This window comes from Sciurus carolinensis, chromosome 10 (assembly GCF_902686445.1).
Source record: "Sciurus carolinensis chromosome 10, mSciCar1.2, whole genome shotgun sequence".
NCBI lineage: Eukaryota > Metazoa > Chordata > Mammalia > Rodentia > Sciuridae > Sciurus > Sciurus carolinensis.
The window spans coordinates 84,113,177-84,138,784 of NC_062222.1; the positions used below are offsets into that span (position 1 = coordinate 84,113,177).

Sequence of the window (25,608 nt, forward strand, 5' to 3'; positions counted from 1 at the left end):
AAATGATTCAACTTAAATTGCAACTGAGCTTAAAGAAAAAATGCTAACAACCAAATTCTGTGGTTAAATAGGCATTTTCGTATATTTCCAAAGGGGTTACATCCTATGAAGCCTATCCTAAGTTGAAAATATTTTAAGTTGAAAATGCATTTAATACACCTAATCTATCAAAAATCATAGCTTTGCAGCACAGTATATACTATCCTTGGCTTAAAATGGTTTGATATACAATTTTATGATCATGCAAAAATGATATGCATTTGGTTGAAACGTACTTCAAATTTTGAATTTTGATCTTTTCCTAGGCTAACTATATACTGGTACAATACTTTCTTGAGATGCGGGGTAGTGGCAATGAGTCACAATTTCCAGTCATCCAAATGACCACAAGGGGATAGAAGTGATATTCTGTAGTGTACAGTAGTTAAGTTATGAAGTCTGATAGGTTACATGTATTAAATGCATTTTCTGGGGGGTCCTAAGGCTTGAATTCATGGCATCAAATGTGCTAAGCACCTTGTTCTACCATGAAGTTACATGCATTTTGGACTTAAGATATTTTCAAGTTATGATGAGTTTATTTGGATGTAACCTCATTGTAGGTCAAGGAGCATCTGTGTACTGGGGAGTACCCATTGTTTACCCTTGTTACTGCATGGCTGCCTAGGAGGATTTGGAGCTCACTGCCACTGCCAAGTGTCTCCAGAGGCTATCAAACTGCATATGGCTAGACTGGGAAAAGATTCAAATTTAAAATTCGAGGTACAATTTCTGCTGGGTATACATCAGTTTCATACCACTGTAAATCTGACAAATCATAAGTCACGTACTATCTGTATATATATGCTTATTTATAATCAGGAATAAAAATCAGCAAGTTATTAAGGAAAATAAAATACTACTGGTTTATATATTTCTATCTAATTTTTTCCCAATACCATCCTATATGTGGACCCAAAGCCATTTGTTTATGTCAGCAAATATTCATTGATAGGTGCTCTGTATACCTGGTGGTGATCTGGATAATGGACATGTAATAGTAAGACAGACTCACCTTTTGGAGGAAGCAGAGCTTACATATCCAAATGAATGGGTCTTCATTTAATACATTCGCATTTAAATACAGTTCAATTCCTTTCTAGTCAAACATATTTCCTTCTTATTCACTAAAGCATAAAGTACACAGTTCATACTTTCACTTTATTCCATATGATACTTCAAACATAGTAAATGGTTATTAAAACCTTTAAATTACACTGAATATAGTTCCTGGAACCACAACTTCAAACAGCCTTCACTATCTGTACTTGTAACATCAAGACTCTAGGTAACTGACATATTCTTAAAATAGAGAAAAATGAATGCATGAATAAATCTGAATGCCTGGGATCCAATACAGTGGTCTCCCACTTCCTTCAGGGGATATGCCCCAAGAGTCCCAGTGGATGCTTGAAGTCAAGTATAGTTCTGAATGAACCCTGCTTACATACATAGCTAAGATACAGTTTAATTTGTAAATTAGGAACAATAAGAGATTAACAATAACTACTAATAAAAACAATCATTATAACAATATACTATAATAAAAGTTATGTGAATGTGGTCTGTGTCTCAAAATATCTTGCCTTGAAATCCCATTTCTTCTTGTGATGATATGAGATGATAAAATGTCCAGGTGAGGTGAATGATAGAAGCATGTGATAGTGCTATAACACTATATAAACATTACTTGAACACAAGCACTGTAATATCAGGACAGCTGATCTCATTATAGGAGGGTAGCACCATCAGTATGGATGCACTGGACAAAGGGATAACTCAAATTCTGAGAAGGATGAAATATGAAGGCACAAGATTTCATCATACTAATTAGAAGAGCGTGCAATTTAAAACTTATGATTATTTATTTCTGGAATTTTCCACTTAATATTTTGGTCCCCTGTTGACCTCAGGTAAATGCAACCACAGAAAGCAAAATCATGGATAAGAGAGGACTACTGTACCTGAATTCAGGAGATGTGGATTGATTACAACATATTAGCACAACAGGAATGTCCAGGTTATTAAGCAAGAAACCTAGCTTACATCACTTCTAAAGATCATTTCTAATCCCTTTCTCTCCAGGTAAAGGACACAGGGAGGGAAGCCCAAAGCAACTAAAACTTTTGGCAAGGAGACAAAAAGCTGTTTACACTTGTTTCCCACATCTATCAGTCTGTGGCAGGATCAACAATCATTTCAGAAGGAAGAAATGAGTGGGTGGGCAAGAAAACCTGTACTTCCACTAGTAGTCACCATTTTTTCTTCAGTACAGTTACTGATTATTCATAAGCAATGAATTTACTATGAAAAAGGCACTATTTGTAGAAGACTAGTAAAATTAATTCTAAATGTTGCTTACTGCTACTTTTACATTTGGGTTTTTACTAAGTAAGCATATCAGTTTAACATATAAAAATAATATTAAGTCAACAGTAAGACATAAACTGCAACTTTTTTCCTCATATCCACACTATAAACTGTATTGAACTATTTTCTCATTTGATCCCATTTGCCAATAATGGCACATATCTGTAAGACAGTAGTAAGGAGGGCAGGAGTGCAGTTTGCAGCCATAAGACAGAATTAATAGGCCAGGTGAAGTTTAAATCCAAGATATTGATCCCCAAAATACTATATACTATGTTTCACTTGCTTACCTCACCTGAATTTTCCACATTAAGGTTGATTCAAAGCAAACAAAATTTACATTTCAAATTCAACAGTTGTATTCCTCTTAAAAGTATATTATATTCAGCTGATACTGTTATAAGGCAAAGATTGATTTGTCAGGCTCAATGTCCCTGTTTCACAGTGTGAAAAAATTACTCAAGATAGCCATTATTTATATTTATGTTTTCTGTTAGGTGTATTACAAATAACACATCAAATTGTCTCAGGAATGCTGCAAAGTAGATATGAATATCTCCTCTTACATGCAAGGAAACCTAAGTTCATCCGAGTACCTGGCCCAAGATCACACAATTAGCAAGTGGCACATCTGTCATTCCAAGCTGTTTTTTGTGTAGATGCTGCCAAAGTCTGTTTTCTTATACACTGCAATTTCAGCACTCCACCCCAACTCTGCCCTCAAACTAAATTGTATTCAGAGAAAATAAAAAGAAAGGAAAAAAACAAAAGAAAGCATCACAGGCTTTGTTCTTATAAGTTTCATGAGATTTCCTAAAAATGAGTCTCAACTCAGAAAAAGATTTGAAGACTTTTTTTGAAATCAGTTTTTCTCTTTCACACTTTACACCATAATGCTTCACAAAATAAACCTTCCACTTAGCTCTTCAGCTTATACATTTAGTTCAGGTTTTTCATAAGTGGTTATTTTCTGAGAAACTGAGAACCCAGCACATATTTTTCCTGTTATGTGCTGGCAAGGGGTAAACCAAATTCTTCCCAAGCATCAGAAAGAACAATGCCCTTTGTTCACTTTTCTACTACTCTGGGGACAGCTGAAAAAACCAACTCACTGAGGTCCCACCACATTTACTCATTCAGCTGGAACTTCAATATTAAGAAATTTGAAATTCCAGCAGTTCTGGAGGCTGAGGCAGGAGGATTGTGAGTTCAAAGTCAGACTCAGCAAAAGTGAGGTGCTAAGCAACTCAGTGAGACCCTGTTTCTAAATAAAATACAAAATAGGGCTGAGGATGTGGCTCAGTGGTTGAGTGCCCTGAGTTCAATCCCCAGTACCTAAAAAACAACAACAACAACAACAACAACAACAAAAAAAAAAAAAAACAGAAAAAAAAATTTTGGTACATCCAGAAATAGGAAAAGATAAATGAAGGGGGTAATAATTTTTTAAAATAACTAATTATAGACCTTCTTTAAAGAGCCAACTCAGGGTGGGGATATGGTTCAGTGGTAGAGTACTTGCCTAGCATGCTTGAGGCCCTGGATTCAATCCTTAGTAACACACACACACACACACACACACCAGGAACAAACTCGACACATAATTTAATGCTTTAAAGAATGAATCAATATCCATGAAACAGTGCCCCACTGGAGAAATGGACCAACAACTTACATGGATTTATGTGCTGCTTCTCTCTTTTGAACTCGTCTTCCCTTTTAAGGCAACTTCTTGAATTTCTTGTAAATCATTACCTTATTTTTAAATTATTATCACAAACACATGTATGGCTAAATGATACATTTAACTTTAGTTTTTTTTAAACTTTATACAGAGGATTTCATGTTGCATATGATAAGTCTTTCACTAAATAATGAATTCTCTAAGGTTCATGCAAACTGTAACATTCAGCTATAGTTTATCTTTTTTGGTCATTGTATCATAAAGCTATGTTCCACTGTAGGTAAATATGTGGCTTTTTTGATTAATTTTCATGTTGGTGGTCATTCATTTCTGATTTTTTTGTTTTAAATGATATGAATTCTTAAAAAATCATGTTATGTCACATATAAATATATCACAGGGAATTTCACCTCTATGTATAAGTAAAAAGAACCAATCAAATATAAATAAAGGAACAAGTGTAAGGAAGACTAGCAGAATACAGGGAAAAAACGGGGAGCAGGGTTGAGGGAGACCGGAAGGAGAAAGGGGGAGATCATGTATGTATGATTTTGTCAGAATGAACCTAACTATGTATAACTATAATGCTCTAATTTAAAAAAAAAGCAAATTGAATTCCACCATTATGTACAACTATAATACACCAATTAAGAAAAAGTAGAGGATAAGAAGGTAAAACTGATTTCATTTATGAGTGGCAGAAAGCAATGATTTACATATGTAAAGCTACAGACTACTTAAAAGACACTGGGAAATTTATCCTCCTCTTACCTCAATTTAGTCAGCTGCAAAATGAAACTAAATAATTAGTTTCACAAAGAGCATAGCCTCCACAAGACATCCCCCTATTTTGGATGTCATTTATACATCTGCTCAAAATAGTACCTACCAAATACCAGACTCTTAACAGATGGAGTATAGATGTATAACTCTAAAGCACTCTAGATTCTTGCATTGGTATTTTCTAATCTCTTGTTTAACTTTAACCTTGAAAAATCAATCCCCAGTTCTATAAAACCAAACCATATTTAGGTCTCAAAACAGATCATTTTAACATAGGATGTATGCACAATAGATCCATTCATTTAATACATATAGGAAACCAAAATGTTAACCACTGCAGATATAGAACAAGGCAATACATAAGAAACAGTTACAGGCGTTTATGAAATTCCTAAGTCCCCATTCATCCTCATAACTACTTTCTCTATCGAACTGGTGACTTGTGAATTTCATTCATTTATTTTTAGAAAATAGGGCATTAGTGAGTAGAACAAGGAATAGAAAGCTGTTGCCTGAAAAGGAGGCTTCAACCTAAGACCAGACTTCAGTTGTGGGAGGGGATGAAGAGGATGGCAGAGAACGTGCACTCTGGAGGCAGAATGCCCACAATGGATCCTAGGCCTACACTTAGAAGTTGAACAAGCTTGCCAAATTACTTGTCTGTGTCCATTTCTTCATGATGACATGGAAGTACTGTTAACTTCTTCAGAGTTAGATGAAGTAAGTAAAAGGTTTAGCATGACACTTGGCAAAGTAACCAGTAAGGAAATATCAGCTGTTACCATTATTATAAGTGCTTCTGCCTTTGAGAGTTCTAGAAAACCAAACCAAACCAAACCAAACAAAACCCAACAAAACAAAAAACCCAGCATGAAATGAAGGTTTGTAAGGATCAATGTTTATGACTGAGACAGAGTAAAATCAAAAGGAGATCTGAGTAAAGGGCATACTGTGGCATTTCTTGGGTTCTGGGGAAGGAAGAAATGTGATGGGTCAGAATTTTACCAAGCATTCATATCAGGTGACCAGATTTCCTAAGTTCTTAAAAAAGATAGCAGAAGCAGATGTCTGTGGAGAGTCCCTCAATAGTTTCTAAAGTTAAAAAAAAAAAAACACTCTAAAAGACAATAAGCTAAAACAACTTTTCATTTCTATTGCCTCTTGTAGACTTGTCCTGCCAACCTCTTCTTTTCTACCCATTTCAAACCATCTGGCCCCACCATTCCCTCCAATACTGAGTGCCATGTCTGCTTGGTACTGAGCAAGTCTGGAGCTAGGCAGTTACTAAAATAGGCTTTGCCATGAGGAATACCACCTTGGCCAGCAGTGCTTAGAAGTTTTAGGTAGATTATGGACTTTCTCAAATTATTCAAATAAAGCTACAATATAGGCCATGACCAATTAATACTTATTTCTCAAGAACCACTGTTTTGTAATTCTAAAAATATTTTCTTTCATATAATTTCTTCTTCTTCTTTTTTTTTTTTTTGTGCTGGGGATTGAACCCAGGCCCTCTTTCATGCTAAGCACATTCTCTACTGAGTTATACCCGATCCCTTCCCATGATTTCAAATTATTTAATGCTTATGATGTAGTACTGACTTCTCCAAACAAATCTTAAAACTGAAACATGGGCCCCTTTGCACTGTAGGGAGAAGTTTCAATATTAATAAGATTTGGGCAGAAATATAATAGTTGTGATATCCTATAAAGTTCATTACAATGAGATTCTATTTAATTATGTTGGCTATGAGGGTTGCCTATTGTGCAATGAAGGAGGGGTAGCAAACTTATAATCGACTTTTTTTACTTATTTAAGGAATTTTCAAAAATATTAACCAACAAAGAAAAATCATCATTTTATCCAGTTAGTGCTGCTATACTTTCATCATTATTCATCTAGATTTTTTGCTATCTACAACCTACACTAGAAAAACATGGTCTCTTAGGTTCTGATAGAATACTACCACTTTAATATGCAGATTTCTGTGAAAAATCAAACAAAACAAAAAAGATTCAAGACACAATACTGTCAGGTGAATAGTTTTTTAAAGCCAGTAATTTTAGTACTGGGGATTAAAACCCGGAGCAGTCAACTACTGAACTATACTCCAGTCTTATATTTTTATTTTCAGACAGAGTCTCACTAAGTTGCCTATGCTGACCTTGAACTTGGGATCCTCCTGCTTCAGCCAGCAAGTTGATGAGATTACAGGTGTATGCCACTGTGTCCAGTTTCCAATACTTGTCATTTACTCCCCAAGGTTGCTTTCTTTGCCATTCTTCTTTGCTATTCCTTTAGCTAAAGATACCTACTAGCTATCATGAAGAAATGATAAGCAGTAGCACCCAAGTTCCTGGAAGATTTCTATTCCCAGAAAACACAAGAATATATCTCCCCTTTGATAGCCCATCAGCCTCCCTTATTATTCCTATTCCTTATCTGAAACCCCTCAACCCCTTAGAGTTGAGAAGCTGATTTGTAAGCAAAGTTCCCTTTTCATTCTTTGGCCACTGAATAAATTTAGCCTTTCTTTCTCTCCAACACTTGCCTGTTGGACACTGATTTTTCCATGGGATGACCATCTAAACTTGGGTTAGCAAACACTACTGTTATTATCTTACCAGTCATATTCTTTATGGGTTACTGCTTGGGGTACAGAATTATAGTAAAGCTTTTGTTAATGAAGTGTCTTTTAGGATCCTCTAGTATCCAAAATGAAGTTAAGATGGAAAGTATGAAGAGAAAACTCTTGTCTATAAGAATGAACGTATGCTTATCAAGAGGAGAGCAGTGCAAAAAAGTCAAGACTCAGATTAAATTCAAAATTCTGAAACTGTGGTTCTGCCCATCTGAAATGTGATTTCATTTTTTTGATACTGCCAGGCCAGAAAAGTGGGTAAAACAAAAGGAAGGAGGCAGAAGAGAATGGGAGAAATTGGTTGGGAACACAAACTGTGATAGTTTAAGCAGAGTGGTGAAAAAAGTGGTAATAAAGAATCAGGAAGGCAAGCAGTGGACAGTTCAGTCCTGAGGAAGGAAATTGGGGCAGGATCCAGCTACCCACACTCAAAGAGGTTCAAGTGTTCCAGGTCATTTCTGCTGTGTGTAGAAAGAAGCCATATGTATTCAGACACTCTAAAGGGCTAAATTCCAATTCTCTAGTGGTCATTTATCTACAATTACATCTTGTTGGAAGGTGCTACATTTCTAAGGGTTTCTCTCTCTCTGGTATGGGTGCTTCGATCTACCATTTGACAAAATTATATTAATGGGATCAGATGGTGTCTTTGCTTTATAAATAGTTGGAAAAGAGTTGAAGACCAACATTAATGAATAATTATTAATGAATAATAATATTATAGACAGAGGCACCAATCTACACTGAACATACCAAGGGGCAGCCTTTTAAAAAGCCACAAATAAATCTGTTGTTTCAAGAACTACTAGTGTGAAGGTGAACTATTAGTATGAAGATCCTGATGATCTGACCCTTGCTCCCATATCACCCAGCTTGGGCAAGTCATTCCATGTTTACAAAATCAAATAAAGTACTTTCATCTTTTCAAAATTTAAACAAAGCATAGAGCAGATGAAAGGATTAATGCATCTTCAGCTCCCAACTAGGAATAAAGCTTTTTAGAGAACTACTAAGTAATTTAAAAATAAGAAAGAGTGCTGGGCATGGTGGTGCACAACGTATAATTCCAGAGACTAAGGAGGCAAAGGCAAGGAAGGACAGCAAGTTTGAGGCCAGCCTCAGCAACTTACTAAGACCCTAAGCAACTTAGCAAGACTTTGTCTTGAGATAAAAAAAAAAAAAAAAAAAAAAAAATGTTGAAAGTAACAGAAACATTCATGAGGATAAATTACAACAAATATATGAAGAATCAGTATATTCTTTATTCTATTTATACACACATGAAACTGTAAAACATAAAATTGATTTTCTGCCATTAAACACATTCCTGGGTTTACATGTAATCTGGCAGTTCTTTCCTCACATTATGGATTTTTCAAGTGCTCTGTGAGAGATAATCAGCTCCATCTAGATGCCTCATTCTCTGCATTATCCTGGAGTAAACCATGGCACTCTGTTAGGTATTCTTTGAAGTGGGTAGTCATAGTAACATTGCCAGTATCTTTTAAGATTCTTTTTGTGAGTTAGACATTTTGTATACTCTTTAACTGGGAGAGAAAAGATAAGGGCAGAAATATAGGTAATTTGCACAGTATTGCCTTAAACATAAATGTTTGCTGTAGCTTTGAGCGTTGGAAAAAGAGTAACTATAAACAGAAGCTGTGAACAGTGCAAATGGCAGGGATGCCTCTCCCATACAATTCTAAGGAGAAGATTTTTTTTTTTTTTTTTTTTGCACTGTCTATTTACAAGGAAGACTTCTAATGTTAGAATGGGGGGGGGGGAAAGGCATTAAAAGTACTGCAGCAGCTGGGGATATAGCTCAGTGGTAGACTGCTTGCCTAGCACATATGAAGCCCTGGGTTTGATCCACATTACCACTACCACCAAAAAAAGTACTGCACCACGGCAGGCAAGTAGGCTCCTTTTCAGATGGCTGATGAGAAACTGGCAAGGAATTTCATACACCAAGAGGAAGGAGTCACCATGAAATACAAACTCATGTATTTGTGAATAAAAAAATGAAAAAGTTTGGGAAGCAACTCACCAAATTCAGAAACAGGTATCCTCCAAAAAAAGGAGTAAGTGGGTGGGGGGTTGTATTGAGGCCCTCAAAGAGTAAAGTACTTTGTTAAGGTGTACTTTTCTATTAAAAAAATTTTTTTTTAGTTGTTGATGGACCTTTATTTTATTTATTTATATGCGGTGCTGAGAATGGAACCCAGTGCCTTACACATGCAAGCCAAGCATCTACCACTGAGTCACAACCCCAGCCCCATTTTTCGATTTTTTTTTGAAAACAAAACAAAAAGCTACATTCCTAGTCTTTGTACTTTTTTAAAATTGTAAAACATTTAGATAATTACAATAGTTCTATGTGCTACTATTATAGTCTTTATACAATCCATTTTAAAAAGGTCTGGTAGAGAAGAGAATATGAGTATTTTTTGTTTTGCTTTTAGTACTAGGAATTGAACCCAGGGGTGCCTTACCACTGAACTACAGCCTACAGACCTTTTTATTTTGAGATAGTCCTGCTAAGTTGCTGAGGCTGATCTCAAATGTGCAACTTCCTGCCTCTTGAGCCACTGGGACTATAGGCATGTACTACCTTGCCTAGTGAGAATATCAGATTTAAAAGTTAGAAGCAGAAAAACTGAGCAGATATGCCAAACTCAAAGCTTCAGAAAGAGACAAGGTACATCAGAAGACTTCTTTCATACTTATGTATTTACAAAAGTTTTTTTATGAACATTTTATCCTACAAGATTTTATACATGTCAAAAACTAAAAAGTTAAGGCTATCTCTTCTGTTTGCACACCTTTTTGCTATGCCTCAGCACTGTCATTTAAAAACAAAGTTTCTAAACTCAAATGTAAAGTTAATTTAAAAAGTCTGAGTATAGTCACATTTGTAAAAATAAAAGAGAATATGACTTTACTACACAGTCTTTCCAAGCTGTTATATATTATATACTTTTGGCACATACATTAAGGCGTTAAAAACCAAGTGCTCAGGAAGCAGATCTTAGTTCCCATATTATTTGGTATTGAGTTTGGGTTCAAGTACTGTCCTGTTAAATAAAATGAGTTTTTTCAGGAGGCAGGAGGATCACGAGTTCAAAGTGAGCCTCAGCAACTCAGCAAGACCCTGTCTCAAAATAAAATATAAAAAGGGTTGGCTCAGCTCAGTGGTTAAGTAACCCTGGTAACAAAAAAAAAAAAAAAAGGGGGGGGGTCTTTTTAAAACTTTAATCTCAGGTTTCCTAAATGAATGATCAGGAGAATCAGAGTTCTGATGTTCAGGTACACTATAGAAAGCAATACTGCATTGACTCTACAGGGCAACAAGAAAGTATTTTCATTCACATTTACAGTATTTGTTTTTAAGTAGATTTGGGTTCTAAAGTACATAAAAATATCACAAAATTAAAAACTCAAAAGTTAAAACACACTTAAACTCAATTTTACATCTGAATAAAATATGTAACACTGATTTTTTTTTTTTTTTTTTTTTTTTACTAATATGATGTGGCTTCAGTGATTGGTCTTTAAAAGCAGAAGTAAGACCTGTGCATTTTCCCAGCAATTTTTCTGAGCACTTACACATCAATTAACTATTTCAGAAATAAAGACCATGAAGAAATTCTATAACTTTTTTGTGCTAGCAAATCACTCCATACACTTGGTATTATTATAAGGTCAACTAGAGTATTATACTCATGATATTTTAGCTTTAAGTCTTCCATTTACTGATCAAGATCACACCTAGTTCCCAATTTCTAACAATCCTTAGAAAAATAAGTCAACCTTTATTTTTAAGCAATCTTATTTGCTTTTAAGCAAACAATCAAATCAACTAAATCAATCAATAAATGAACTGAAATTTCGATCTCAACAACTGACACTGGCCAACAGTATCTTGCACATAATCTTTACACAAAAAACTGAGAGGAGTGTCATTATATAGTGATGTGGTTGATAAGTAAATTACACAGAAATAGAATCTTTTGAAGAGAAGAAAAAGACTGTACTTAAGTACAAAGTAGAAAGCATATTCCTTAGAAAAAGGCCAGTGTTGATTATATTCTTGTTTTTACCTCTTCTGCTATACAAAAGACTCATTTCTGCTACCGAGAGACACTCCCATCTGGAGATATTGCAGACCACTCCAACACTTACACTGCTGTTAATGACTTTTACTCAATGGTTAGTCTTGGCCCAGTTTCCAGGTAAGTAACAAAGAGAAGTAATACCGAACTACCACCCGGTGAATCCAGTGAACCCTTACAGTTAACCCTGATAATCCATTTCAGTTTTGGATCTCTGTTGTTTGATTAAAGAACATGGTCTTGGTAGACAAGGAATCTGGGTCAACTTCATTCCTTCTCTGGCTATTACTGAAGACAAATCACAGAATTTATTTCGATCTTGTATTCTCATCTGAAAAGGGCATCATATTTGGTTCACAGAGACATGTTAACTATGATAATCACAGTACACGCACCTAAGAAATATTCAACAAATGCTTATCTTTTCCTATGGGTTGAAGCAGGAGGTAGAAAAAGCAAAGTCAGAATTTCTTGGCAGTGCTGAGCAGTTATAAAGATTTGAGAGAGAGAGAAAAAAACACGAACACTCATCCCAAGCAAGGTGTCTGACATTTACAGCATACTTTGTAAGCCAGTCACATTTTCATACTTTGAGACCTTGTCTTTTTATGCCAGATTTAACACTCTTCCAAGAATCCTCACATTACCTACTCTAGAAGCCCGCTCATTGCCAGTAGCAATATGCATTTGTTGACTAAATTCAGCACGCAGAGGAGTTCCCTGCATTTCGAGGGCTCACATGTGACAGTGGCTTTCAAACGTGGAGGCCTCTTCCTGACAAAAGATGAAACACTGGCAGGTGCCCTTCCTAAGCCACACTTTCCCTTCTCGTCATCTTGCTCGTCTCTTCAAATTTTTCTTCCCTTTCAGGGAGGCGTATCTGTCATATTTATGGGTATGGAGTGAACGCTAGTAAAAAATTTCACTAGTACAGCTGGGGCCGCCCGGGCCTCAGCGGCGCGGCAGCCACACCTACTTGGCTGTCGCGGCGCCGGGAACCTGCGGAAGGCGGGCCGCCCCGGCCGCGGGGTCTGCGGGCGCCGCCCCTCCTCGACTCTCCCGGGAAGGGTCCCAGTCCACTGGCCGGACGGGGCAGACAGCCGGGTTGGAGGCTGGCGGGCGGCTTGACGCCCCCGCCCGAGCACGTGGGAGGCTGCGAGAACTAGCGTCCAGCTCCGGAGGGGAGGGAGACCAGGCCGGGCGGGAGCCCTTGGCCTGGGGACACTCGGAGGTAAACAGTCCAGTGCTCGGACCACGGCCGTCCCCATCTCCCTCATCCTGGCGCCCCCGGGTCAGGACCTCCCGAGAGCCGCGTCTAGCACCCCCGCCTCCCGGCCGGCCTGGCGGGGCAGCAGCGGGAGGCGGAGCTCCACGGGGGCCGGGCGGGCCCTTCCCCGCCGAATGCCCGCTTCCTGCCGGCGTCCCCATCCCCCGCCACTCACGGTGCTTGCCGCCGCCGCCGCCGCCGCCGCCGCTCGGGTAGCTCAGCAGCAGGAAGGGCAGCGGGGAGCCCGGCGACGGCGGGGTCCTCCAGGAGCGCTGCTGCTGCGGCGGCGGACGCGCTGCGAAGCCCGCGCCTCCATCGCCCGGGTAGAGCAGGAAGAAGGGGGCGGCCACCGGCGAGTCGGGCTCCGACTGCCCGGCGGGAGAGGCCGGCGGCGGCCCCGCCTCGCCTTCTCGGTCCGCACCCCCCGCGGCAGCGCTGCGCGGCTCCTCAGGCCGCTTCTCTCCGCCCCTCGCCGGCTCCTCGCGGCAACTTTCACCACCAGCGGTGGTCTCAGCCATGCTCTCCTAGCTTCGCCGCCGCCGCGGACTCGCGTCCCAGCCTGGGTGGGAGGCAGAGGGTCACGGCGAGGAGCCGCCGCCCCGTCCCGTCCGCGCCGCCGCCGCCGCCACCTTTCTCCTTGTCCGCGGGCAGGCGCCTGGGCTCCGCCGCTGGGGCCACAGCCCGCCCCGCCGGGTCCGCGCCAGCTGGTGGGACCGCCCCGCCCGACGGCTTGGCTTTCCTACCCGCCAGTCCCGCCCCTCCCGCCCCGGCCCCCAGCCTGCGACTCGGCTCCCCTAGGGGGCAGCGTCCTCCTCTCCCCGCTCCCTACCTTCCGCTTCCCTCCCGACCCTGGGGGAGGAGACGGAGCCGGGGCCGGTCCTTACCCGTCCTGAGGCGGTCAGGTGTGTTTCCCCGCTGGCGCATAAAGGTGGGAGACCCGGCGAAATATCTAGGGGTGTTTTTGTGCAACCCCCAACTTGTCGGTAGCACGGAGGCACAAAAATCTGGGTTTAAGAGGCGACACTGATTTTTTTTTTTTTTTTTAAAAGGAACCTCTCCCCTACCAGGTATTAAACTGTGCTATTTACCATTCTCATACTGGAACTTCAGCCGTTGATTCACGGTTTTGATTCTTTTGAGCTTTTTATACGATAAGCCAGAGAAACGTGTCTCCCTTCCACCACCTCTTTTGTTTCGTGTCCGCGTTGTATAGAAATCGTGTGTTTAATTCCTTGGTTTTCCAGTACTCCGGGTGTGCAGGAGTGCATTTTAAGCCAACCAGTTTAGAATTTATATGACATTTGTCTATTACAGGTTGACAATTTTCACTTTCAAAGACCTGTCTCTTGCGACTAGTTGACCACCTTGCTTTATTTTGAATATTTAAATCAATTCCAGAAGTAATTTTCTCTATGAAAGACTATTTCCAGTTGTTTTCGTTTTTCTTTAACCTGGGTTCCTAGCTATTCAGCTTTGTGTTTGGGTTGCAAAATGCTGGCATAGACTCCATGTTGACTCACATTTAAAAATCACTGTTGTGTAACATTTTGCCCACCTGTTTTTCCCTCCTTTCGGTCTTTCCCTCTGTAGAGGAAGTCACACTTCTCTGAAAGGAAAAGTAAACCTTTTTATTGTTGTTATTCCTGTAAATCCCTTTGAATTACCACCAAAGATTATGGTGAGACTTCTAATATCATTCTTCACCATTCTTTGAAACAATTAGCATTTAAAAAGAAAATGTCTACAAGAAGTTAACTTCAAGCAATCTTTTAAAAGTTTCTTCTGTAGCTTTTTCTGGCATTTCCTTGACCTGTTGATCTTAGTCCTGCCTATTTGAGTAAGTCATTTGTCCTCTTCTGTAAAATGATTATATAAATATAACTTGTATTGGTCCTATGAAGGTTAAGAAGTATAAGTAAAGCTTTTAAAACATGATCTAATATAAGGTTAAGTACTTATTTTTAACTATATTTAGTCATTTTGACAAAACAGTATGTAACTTACAAAAATTAAAAAAAAAAACAGTTGGGAGAAAAATGCTTTTTCTCAGCATGGAGGTTTGTTGTGCTTTAATTTTTTGATGGGGGCGAATCTTGGTAAAAAGACATTTCTTGCAGGAGTTGTATATGTTTTCAAAGAGAAAAACAAAAAGATTCCAGATATATGACTTTAATACCTGTCCTGAACTGCATCTTTCATTTTGTTTTTGTATTAAGAAATTCCAAAGGGTATGTGGGTGAGAATTGCCCCCTCCTCCCAGATTGAATCCAGGATCACTTTTATCACTGAGCTACATTCCCTGTCTGTCTCACTTTTTCTTTCTTTCCGTTTATCTTTTACTTTGAGGTAGGGTTTTGCTACATGACTGAGGCTGGCTTCAAATTTGTGGTCCTCCTGCTTCAGCCTCCTGAGTTAATTGGATTACAGGCATTTGCCACTGCAAGGCAGGATCAGTATATGCTTGTCAGGTTCTTTCATAAAGATATTTGCAATGTTTCAGTAAGAGTTTGGCAAGAGTCTATGCTTATCTCATTGTAGGTAAAGGAAAAGAAACCAGAAGCCTCCTGAATTCTTTTTTTTTTTTTTTTTTTTTTTTTTTTTTTAAACTTTTCACTTTATTGTGTGTGTGTGTGGTACTGGAGATTGAACCCAGAGACCCTCTACCACTGAACCACTCCCTCACCCCCTTTTTAATTTATTTTCAGACAAGGTCCTAATAAGTTTTCCAGGCTAGTCTAGAATTTGCAATCCTTCTGAGTTGCTGGATGACAAGCATGCGCCATGACTACTGGCTTTAACTCTTGACTTTAGATGACATACATTTCTGTAGACTTGAAGATTACTACAACTCTGTTTCATCTTCATATACTTGGTCTTCATGATTTGCTTCCAGCAGCTTCTCCTCACTGCCTTCCACTCCCCAGTCAGGTTCTGTAGGATTTTCTGAATTATTCTTGAGAAAGGCCAATCTAATTAGCCATGGAAGTCACCAAGTTAAGGTATGAAATGCTATCTAGAGTAAATGCCAGCTTTATCCTTTCTTGTTAAGCCAAGATACTTAGAGGTATAGAAACGTTGACATACTGTGGAATCTTGCAGTGTATTGTATTTTTGTGCCTCTTTAGTTTGAAAATGGTTCTATTTGTTATATTGTCATTAACAGTATGATGAATACCAAAAATCAGCTGAAATACTAGTCCTTTAAAATTTATAGGCAAGACTATGAACTTCTCTTTAAAGGTGATAGTACTCCAAGTTCCTAATTCCTTATGCTTTTAGCTTTTAGATCAATAATATAATCACAGCTCTGCATTAGTGTTAGTGACGTGAAGGGCTGATTCAGCTGCTACACATTTAAGGAAGCCAGGATTACAAACAAGGCTAACTATGTTGTTCCTTCTTGAAAATGCACAGAACATCTTCCTATACTATTTTGTTTTAGAGTGACAAAATCCAAGCATTATAAATGAGAATCAAGCTCTTAATTTTCTTGTGAAACAAAGCAGGAGGTGCCTTTTTATCTGCAGTTTTAGTTACCCATGTGTGGTTTTTAAACACCCTTTGGTGATCTGAAAAAGATAGATGTTTAGAATATAGCAAAAGCCTTTTAGAGATCAGTGTCATGGATGATAATGTGTTTTCAGTATAAGCTACTTAGTGCTGTGAATCAGAAAAGATACCACTTGAAAAGGGTAGATTTACTTTTTTCAGTATAGTACAAGATTAATTATAAGATAATGGTTTCCTTGAATCACTTCAGTATGGTACTTGAGAAAACTCTTAATTTAAGACTTCATGTTAAAGTTGGACATTAGAGGCTGAGGCAGGAGGATCACAGGTTTGAAGCCAGTCTTAGCAACCTAGTGAGACCCTGTCTCAACAAATAAAAAGGGCTGGGGATGTGGCTCAGTGGTTAAGTGCCCTTGGTTTAAATCCCTGGTACCAAAACAAACACTTCCAAAACAATGTTAAACTAATTTTAATAAATGCAGTTTATTTATACGTTATTATAATGCTTCAAATGTGAAAAAAATTTAAGTGTCCACTGTACTTCTGCATAATAAATTTTGATGACTCATTAATTTATTGACTTATTTTTCTAAAACATGAATTAGTCAGTTGTACTTCCTGTTTATTGTTCTTAAGAAGTATAAGCAAGGGGCTGGAGTTGTGGCTCAGTGGTAGAGCATTTGCCTGGCATGTGCAAGGCTCAGGGTTTGATACTCACCACCACATATAAATAACTAAAATAAAAGATCTATTGACAACTAAAAAAAATTTTTAAAAAATACAAGCAATATATTTAGTTTAACCCATTAATGACAGTTTTCTCTGGGTGGTAGAAACATGGATGTATTTTTCTATTTTTTTGTCTTTGCACGCAGTCTAAATGTTACTTTCATATTAGAAAATGTTATTTCGATTAATAGTTAAATAATTATATCTTTAATCGGGATTTACCAACAGGAAGGTTGTGTTCCTTGGGTATTAAGAGTCCCAAACCCCTAGGAACTTATGATAGTTTGTGTCTATTTAGTGTGTTTAGTATTTTAATAATGTTGCTGAAGCCATCTGGTTGGTTGCTTTTATTTTCCTTTTAATGATTTCATCTAGTTTGTTTCACTTCTTATGCTCTCCAGATTTCTCTCAAATGTCCTTTGTTCTCTGTGCTTTAATTTAAATGTTACTCTTTTCTTGCTAATATTATTGCAAAAGACTTGGTTTTGCTGCCTCTGGTTTTAATGCATCCCAGTTCCCTTTCTCAACAACAAATACTAGTAGTATAATTTTTACTTTTCTGAAGGTCGACCAATTATGTTGTACCATTTCTCAAAAACCTTGATTGGCTTCTCATACAATATAAGCTTAAGTACCTAGGAAGGTTTTCATGATCTAACCCCTATCTTTCCAGTGTTCTCTCACTACCTTGCTTCATCTCTGTAGCTGTTGGCTGAACTTTAACATGCTTGGCATTCCTCATGTTGCCATACCCACTTTCTCACTCTCCTACCAAGATTCTGCTCTAACATATCATGACACTTTTTCTGGTCACCCCACATGCCTCTTTTTGAGGCTCCAGTAGTATCTTATTTAAGCAGTTAATTGCTTTAATTGTAATAGGCCTATCTTCTCCATTTTACAGTGTACAAAAGATGTATTCCTTAAAGTAGTTCTCAGCTCTCCTTCACTTTTCAGACTCCTAAGATCCTATCAAAATTCTTTGATTCTGTCTGTGGCCATCAGGGAAAGTTTTATTCTTATCAGACTTCAATTTTCTGTTTATTCAATAAAATGTCTAAAAAGCTCACTTAATAATTGTAAAAAAACTCTAGGCACTAATAAAATTCTGTTGTCATTTACTTAATTTGAATAATTCATTGCTCTACTCATGGTAAAAGTAATATTCCCTGAGCATAAAGTTTTCTGAGATTCCAGGACTCTTGGCTCAAAGGAGTCTAGAAACCTACTGACATGGAATGTAGAATGTTGATTAGACCTATCCTAAGGCTCTTCTTGTCCGGTAAGGGCACTATTTTCAACAGATTCTTTAAGGCTACCCTTGAGGTTTTGTAATCCTGTATACATTATATTTCATTCATGTAGTTAATTTTATTCATGTGCTTAATATCATAAACTGAGAGGAACCTAAAAAAATCAATGTTCCCAGAGCTACGTTTCCAAGTTCTGTAGACCATTTTGGATCAGAATCTTGTGGAGTGCCTGTTAAAATGAGAAAGCCCTAGACTTCACACTAGGCCTGCTGAATCAGAATATGAGATAGGGCATAGAAATCTGTGTGTGTGTGTGTGTGTGTGTGTATATATATATATATATATTTTTTTTTTTTTTTTTGTACTGGGGATTTAACCCAGTACCAGGGGTGCTTTACCATTCCCAGCTCTTTTAAAATTTTTTTCTTGTTTCAAGACAGCGTCTACCTAAGTTGCTGATGCTGGCCTCAAATTTGAGATTCTCCTCTCTCAGCCTTCCAGGTTCCTGGGGTTATAGGCGTGCACCACCATGCCTGTCCTAGGAATCTGTGTTTTAAATTTACCAACTGATTCTTGGGCATTATAGATTAAGAACAATTATAGTAAAATCAAGGAGAAATTAACTCATTCAAATGAAGTATTTTTAAAAAAATGGATTAATAGTAACTAATTACAAACTACCTGCCAAATGCTTTTTAAAATGTTATATGGATTAACTACTTAATGGCTCTAAACAGTCATATGTTATTCAGAGGAAATGGGCAGGGGTCAAGTAAGTAGATTAAAGACACATGGCAAATGACGAAACTGTAGAGAAGCAAAATGTGAACTCAGTCTGGTTTCAGAGATCAAGCTTCTAATTGCTACACTCTCCTGTCTTTCTAAAGGCAAACATTTTACTATTTTCCACCAGCTTTTATTCTGTAGTTTAACAAATGTCTATTCTTATATTTACTGTTATTTAAAGCTTTTTCAAGAAAATATATCATCTGGAGTACATAGCTAAAGTTAACTACAACAAATGGGAATGAGTATCTGAAAGAATAAAAATATAATAACCACAAACAACTTTTTTGTTTTCATTTAAAATTCTAATTAAATCCTACATTTCTTTGGGATCATCTATTCTGTGTAAAGTATACTGATATATAAAGTATTGTTTCATCTTTCCTGAATTATTTCAGTAATGCTAACAATTACATTTAAATTAAAATTCTTTTATCTCATAGAAACTACAAGTCAAAATAAACAATTCCAGCCATTCCTTAGCTATAGTAGATATTTTCCTTGTGTGAGATATGGAAATAATTTCAATTACTCAATATCTGAACTTTATTTATTTTGGTACTTGGGATTGAACCGTGGGGCACTCTACCACAGAACTGTATCTCCTACTGTTTTTCAAATTATTTTCATTGAGGTAGTTCTGGAGGCTATTTAAAAAAATTTTTTTTTCTTTTAGATGTTGATAGACCTTTATTTTATTTATTTATTTATATGCGGTGCTGAGAGTTGAACCCAGGGCCTCACACATGCTAGGCAAGTGTTCTACCACTGAGCCACAATGCCAACGCCCACCCCCCAGGCTATTCTTGAACGTGGAAACCTCCAGCCTCAGTCTCCCAAGTTGCCCAGTTCTAAGCTAATTTTTAATGTTAAGATCACAAAATGTTAACTTTCTAGTTTGCCAAACACAACTATAAGGTAGTTTTTAGGTTAATAAAATTTATTTCTACACAAAAGGGGCATGCTTATTTAATTCCTTATAGTTAAGGATATAGATAAGAAACTGGTTTAGAGAAAACTTGCCCCAATCAGCTGTTTAACTCAGCTGAGTAAGGCACTGGATCACTAATTTTGATGTTTTTGTCTACTTTAATTTTCCCATAGCTGTCCATATTTTAACATGCTACCATAAAACCAGGTTGTGGGCCAGGAATGTGGCTCAGTGGTAGTGTGCTTGCCTAGCATGCATGAGTCCCTGGATTCAATCCTAGTACCACACAAACCAAACCCAATCACCAGGTTGTGCTTTATACTGATGCTCAACACCAGTAATCCACTTCATTAGAACTCTGACTTGATGAAGCTCTCTGGAATTTAGTCACTATGAAAAATGACCACCACACTGATTAGCAACTTATTATTCATACCTCAGAATAGTACTCAGGCCACGCATGCTGGTCCCTGAAAATCCCAGTGACTTGGGAGGCTAAGGCAGAATGTTTGCAAGTTCAAGGCCAGCCTCAGCACATTAGCAAGACCCTGTCTCAAAATAATAAAAAGTGCTGGGGATATAACTTAGTGGCAAAGCACTCCTGGGTTCAGTCCCCTGTACTGAGAAAACCAAAAATGGAGTAAGTACTCAGCACATCTCAGTGCTCTTTAAATTTCCTTTTTTTCTTTTTTGTACTGGGGATTGAACCCAGGGTTGCTTTATCACTAGGCTACATCCCCAAAACCATTTTTAAATTTTTGAGACAGGGTCTCACTAAATTACTGAGGCTGTCCTGGAATTTGTGATCCTCTTGCCTCAGCCTCTCGAGTTGCTGGGATTACAGATGTTAGCCACTGTGCCTGGCTTCTTTAAATATTAAAACAAATTCTGGAGATGTGAATATTAAATCCAGCAACTATGATTTGTTTATAAGACAGAACCATCTACATCCTAGATATTACAGAATGAATTAATAAAGTGTTGGTAAGGAATGTCAGGTTTAATTTTTTCCACTTCCCTAAATCAAAGATTTGTCTTTAAGACATTTTATTCTTAACCCAACTATATATACATAGCAGGAATTTGACATAGAGCACCAAATGCTTTCAAACTTCATATCCCTTTTTGACCCTGCTCCAGATTTTCTAGATTTAGTATACTCCTTATTTCTCCCAAACTTAGAATATTAATTTTTTTTGCTGATAAGCTAACACTTTTTAGGTGATTATTATGCAATAGACACTGTTCTAAGTGCTTGACATCTATTAATTCACTTAAGCCTCATAATAACCCTACAAAATAAGTACTCTCATTATTCAGGTTTTAGATGGGAAAAACTCAGGATGAGGGACATCAAGTAACTTACCCAAGTCACAGGTACTAATGATGGAGCCAGCTTAGGAACTTGAGTAGTCTTAACTATAGTCTGCTCTTACTACTGTTTAAAAAGCTTCTCTAAGCCTCACATAGATGAATAAAATAAAACTCAAGAGTTCAATTAACTCTAAATTCCCCTGGTGGCTGGGGTACCATGTAGCTCAGTTGTACAATGTTTACCTAACATGTATGAGACAGTCTAGTTTGGACACCAGTCTACAAAAAAACAGTCCCCCTGGTGAGTAACTCCAGACTTGTATGCCTGTTTTTTTTCTATTTTATTACAAAAGAAGTATGGGATTGGGCTTTGAAGTCAGAAAGGGTTGCTTGAAATCCTGTCTTTCACACCTAATGGCTACGTGACCTTCAAAATGTAGATAGTACAATTTACCAAATCAGGTTGTTGAGGAATAGGGAAATAAATACAAATAAAGTGCTCAGAAAAGTACCTTAATAAGTACTGAGTGTTACTTTTATTTCTAACTTACCTCTTTTCTTTGTAAGACAAAAGAAAAGAAACTAGTATGAGTGGTACTCTGAGGAAGCAGCTTTAAGCCAGAGAGGTTAAGAACACTGCTCAGATTAAGTTGGTTTGAGTTCACATCCCAAGCAAATATTCCTTAGAAAGTTGACTTAGAATTTCAGTAAATTCATCTGTGATACTGAGAGAACAGTACTACCTAAGGATTAGATGAGGTGATACACAACTATTACTTGGTAAGTGTTTAATAAATATTAACTCTGGATCCTCTCTACATCCCAAACATAATGTTTAATGAATAAACAGCAGCAGAGGTGACTATTTTTGTGCTTTCCTTCACTATATTATCATTTTCTTCCCTGGCATCATCCTGAGTATTTTTAGGTTCACTAACAATATTTTTCAGTTATGAAGATCAGAATAACTATAAATTGTAACTGCATTACCACTTAAAGTCACCACTTACCTACCAGTAAGCATAACAAATTTTCAGTGAAGTGACTATGAATATTAACAACCATTGTAAATCACCACAGAAGGAAAAACGGAACTTTTGCCTTATTTACCACATGAAAGACTATTAGAAAGTATTTACAAATTGGCCTAATTTAGGTATACCTTTTTCTTTTTCTACTTTTAACCAAAGCTCTTTATTCCCATGCTTTTACCACACAGAACGAGCAAAATCCAGGTTAACATTAAACCCACATATTAATAAGAATCCTACTCAAGAATTGTAGGTAGGTAAATGAAATATACATCAGAACTATTTTATAGGTTATCTTACAAGATGACATTCAGAGGTGCATTCTCTTAATGTGAAAAGTTATACAAATATTCTAGTTCCAGTAAAGCTCTACAATTAGCTGGGAAATTTAGGCTAATACCTGACAAAATATTGGTGAACTTATTTTCAACACAATCTTTCCCTGAGCACTTTCATACTGCTCCCTCAGTTCCCTCAGTAAGACTATAATGTAAATTGAAGGGCAAATCAATCAATCAACAACCCAAGTAAAATTTCCCTGTTGACAAAAATTTTGAAAGATTAGGTAGCATACATAAATACAGTCATTTCAGTTAAAACAAAAATTTATTGATCTAAATTATTGGCAAAAACCTTATGTAAGTTCAGTGAAGACTTTACTTAAGCTTAATGCTCTTTTTAACTCCTGCACGAATGCCAGATAATTCACCACTATAGCGTTGCTCTTCTTTACGAACCTCTCGAACCTGGCCTCTTCTTCGAATTTTGGCTCTTCTGAACTTCTCCCTATGTTTCACTCTGGGATTTCGATCAATTTTCTTTCTTCTAGGTGTAAGTCCCCTATTTTTAGCAATCTGATAAGTAATGGCTCTCTTTACATTTTGATCTTCAAGAGCCTGTTCTTCAATGCTGTTTTCTTCTATCTTTCTCTTCAATTTTTGCCTGTCATCTATTTCTTTATAGCGTTTCAATGCAGCTTCATCAAAATCAGAGCCATCAGAGAGATCTACAGCCAAAGCAGAAGTCTCTGAAACCGACTTTGGCTTGGATTTGGTGAATTTTTCTTTTGCATTCGGTTCTTTCTTTACAGCATCACCCTTGAGTAGATGACGAATTTCAGAGGACAGTCTCTGATCCACAACTGATAGTTTGTTGATTAGATTTCGGTAAGTGACAAGCCTTTCTATGACAGGATGTCCATGTGCAGGGACTCTTCTAGCTTTTAGGATCAAATAAAAACTGATGTTGGAGCAATAGTTCAAGTAGAGGTTATACTTGGTTCTCAGGTATTTGCTTCCTTTTCCAGATGGAATGATCCGTTGCTCCACCAACTGTAACAATGGCTCTAGCTCATCCTTCACTTCTGTCAACTTGACTTTCAGGTCTTCTATCAGCTCCAAGAGCTCTGGTGATTCCTTTCGCAACATCTTCAGCTTCTCTTTCACTGAAACTTTAGCCAAATCTTTCACGACCCGTGTCTCAGCCTCATCTACCTGAGGCACTGGTTTTGCAAAGGCCTCCACCCAGGCAACTCCAAAATCATCCTCTTGTAGGGCCTGGGCTAAACGCCGCTGAATTACCTGTGCCTCCTCCTCTTCCTCTCTTTCCTCCTCCTCTACTTCTTGTTGACTCTGCCGGCCTCGGGATTTAGAACCATAGTCTGTGTCATAGTAAAGTTTTTTCCTCTGACCCCACGACAAACTGGGATCCACCGAGGCCTCATTTTCACTCTGCACGGAGCTTCCACTACCATCATCATCATCATCATCATCATCGCTATCCTCCTCATCCCCCGTACTCTCTCCATCTTTGTCATTTTCATCGTCAATGTCTAAGGCCAGCACCTCCTCCTCCTCATCGCCATCCTCATCCCCACTCTCAACCTCGCTCCAGCCTTTGGCCAAGGCTGCCCGAGATCGTGCCTCATGAAAATCATCTACCTGATCCTGGTAGTAGCTGGAGTCTCCGGGTGAGGGTGGCGATCCTAAGTCTTCATTTTCATCTGTGGTGGTGCGACCTGCCTTGGCTCGCACAGCTGCCCACTTGGCCACTCCGCGCCGCTGGGATCTCCTAACCATGGTTCTCCCTCGGTCTCACGTTTTGCAGCAACGCAGGGATTTCGGCCACCCGGGCCTTGGCACACGAACAACGCGGTCCAGCAGCAAGCCGCTTTAAACAGCCGCGCGCTCTCCTACCACGCGACCTTACCGGCGCCCGAGTCGTGTGGGGGAGTTATCACTTCCTTCCGGACCCAGGATGCTCTCCGCGTGGCGTGTGAACAAGGACTTCCGCTCGGTCCCATGGTCTAGTCACATTGATAGCGCTTTCCTTTTTTTCGCTGTGTCCTCTTAATGCCAGTCGGATCCGGCGAATTAAAATCTTTCCGTGTAGGAACAACAGGTTGAGGAAATTCCGTTCCGCCGAGCCTTTTCCGGAGGAGACTACTGTACTTCATCTCGCCAGGCTGGGCGTGGCTGGGGCGGGGGTTCTGAATCGTGACCGCTTGATAAGCCCAGTTCGCACTGGCCAGTCGGGGGCGCTGTTTCCCCACGCTCAGGACCGATCCCGAGGCGGCCTAGATAGTTGTACACAGGAGTGGAATGCTTGTGTAGATCGTTTTCACGCCCAGGGTTTGTTTTCTCATCTTATCATTATCTAAGTTAGGTTTTTCTCCTTTTTTTTTTTTTTTTTTTTTTCCCGCTGCAACTTGCAGATATGCCGCCAAATGGGCTTCTAAATTCTCATGACCGTGTCGCGGCGAGAGCGAAGGTTGGTGGTCTCGGCTGTGCTGAGTTCATCATGCGTCTACCTGACCGCAGGGCTCAGTGACCCACTCCCCGTGCATTTGAAAATCCTAGGTGACCCGAGGGGTGGCGGTGGGAGGCAGAGCACCGCTGTAGGGCTTGACTTCCTGAGGAATTCACGTGGTTTCTGGGGTCGATCCTTTTGTAAAGAGGAAAGGCACGGTCTTCCCAGATGCTTGGGAAATCCCATTCTAACTTTCAGGGAAGGACTCTTGTTTATTAAAGAACAGATCCATTACTGTTTAGAGTGTAGTTGTAACATTTAGTGAACATTGAGAGACACACATCCGAGAGTGCCTCTTCTTCAACATAGATTAAAGCACCAAAGGCGTGCTTTAATCCTGTCCGGCTGT

The 25,608-nt window shown here is 38.7% G+C and overlaps 2 protein-coding genes across 8 annotated transcripts in view; both read right to left on the bottom strand.

Annotated features, from left to right (window-relative positions):
• The window catches only part of Rufy3 (RUN and FYVE domain containing 3), a 75,551-nt gene extending 61,913 nt beyond the window's left edge, over positions 1–13,638 (bottom strand). For 2 of the 7 annotated variants that reach the window (XR_007110563.1, XM_047567115.1), the window contains exon 1: positions 13,073–13,638. Coding sequence is in view for 5 of the 7 variants with exons in the window: in XM_047567115.1 (XP_047423071.1) it covers positions 13,073–13,415 (343 nt within the window). In the remaining 2 variants the exon portion in view is untranslated. The remainder of the gene's footprint in view (positions 1–13,072) is intronic. The other 5 variants (XM_047567112.1, XM_047567118.1, XM_047567113.1 and 2 more) reach the window with 3 other exon arrangements.
• A 7,319-nt stretch (positions 13,639–20,957) lies between these two features.
• On the bottom strand, positions 20,958–24,723 carry Utp3 (UTP3 small subunit processome component). The gene has a single exon (XM_047567122.1). It carries the CDS (start codon positions 24,527–24,529, stop codon positions 23,108–23,110), a length of 1,422 nt encoding a protein of 473 aa, XP_047423078.1. The 5' UTR covers positions 24,530–24,723; the 3' UTR covers positions 20,958–23,107.
• Between the last annotated feature and the right edge of the window lie 885 nt (positions 24,724–25,608).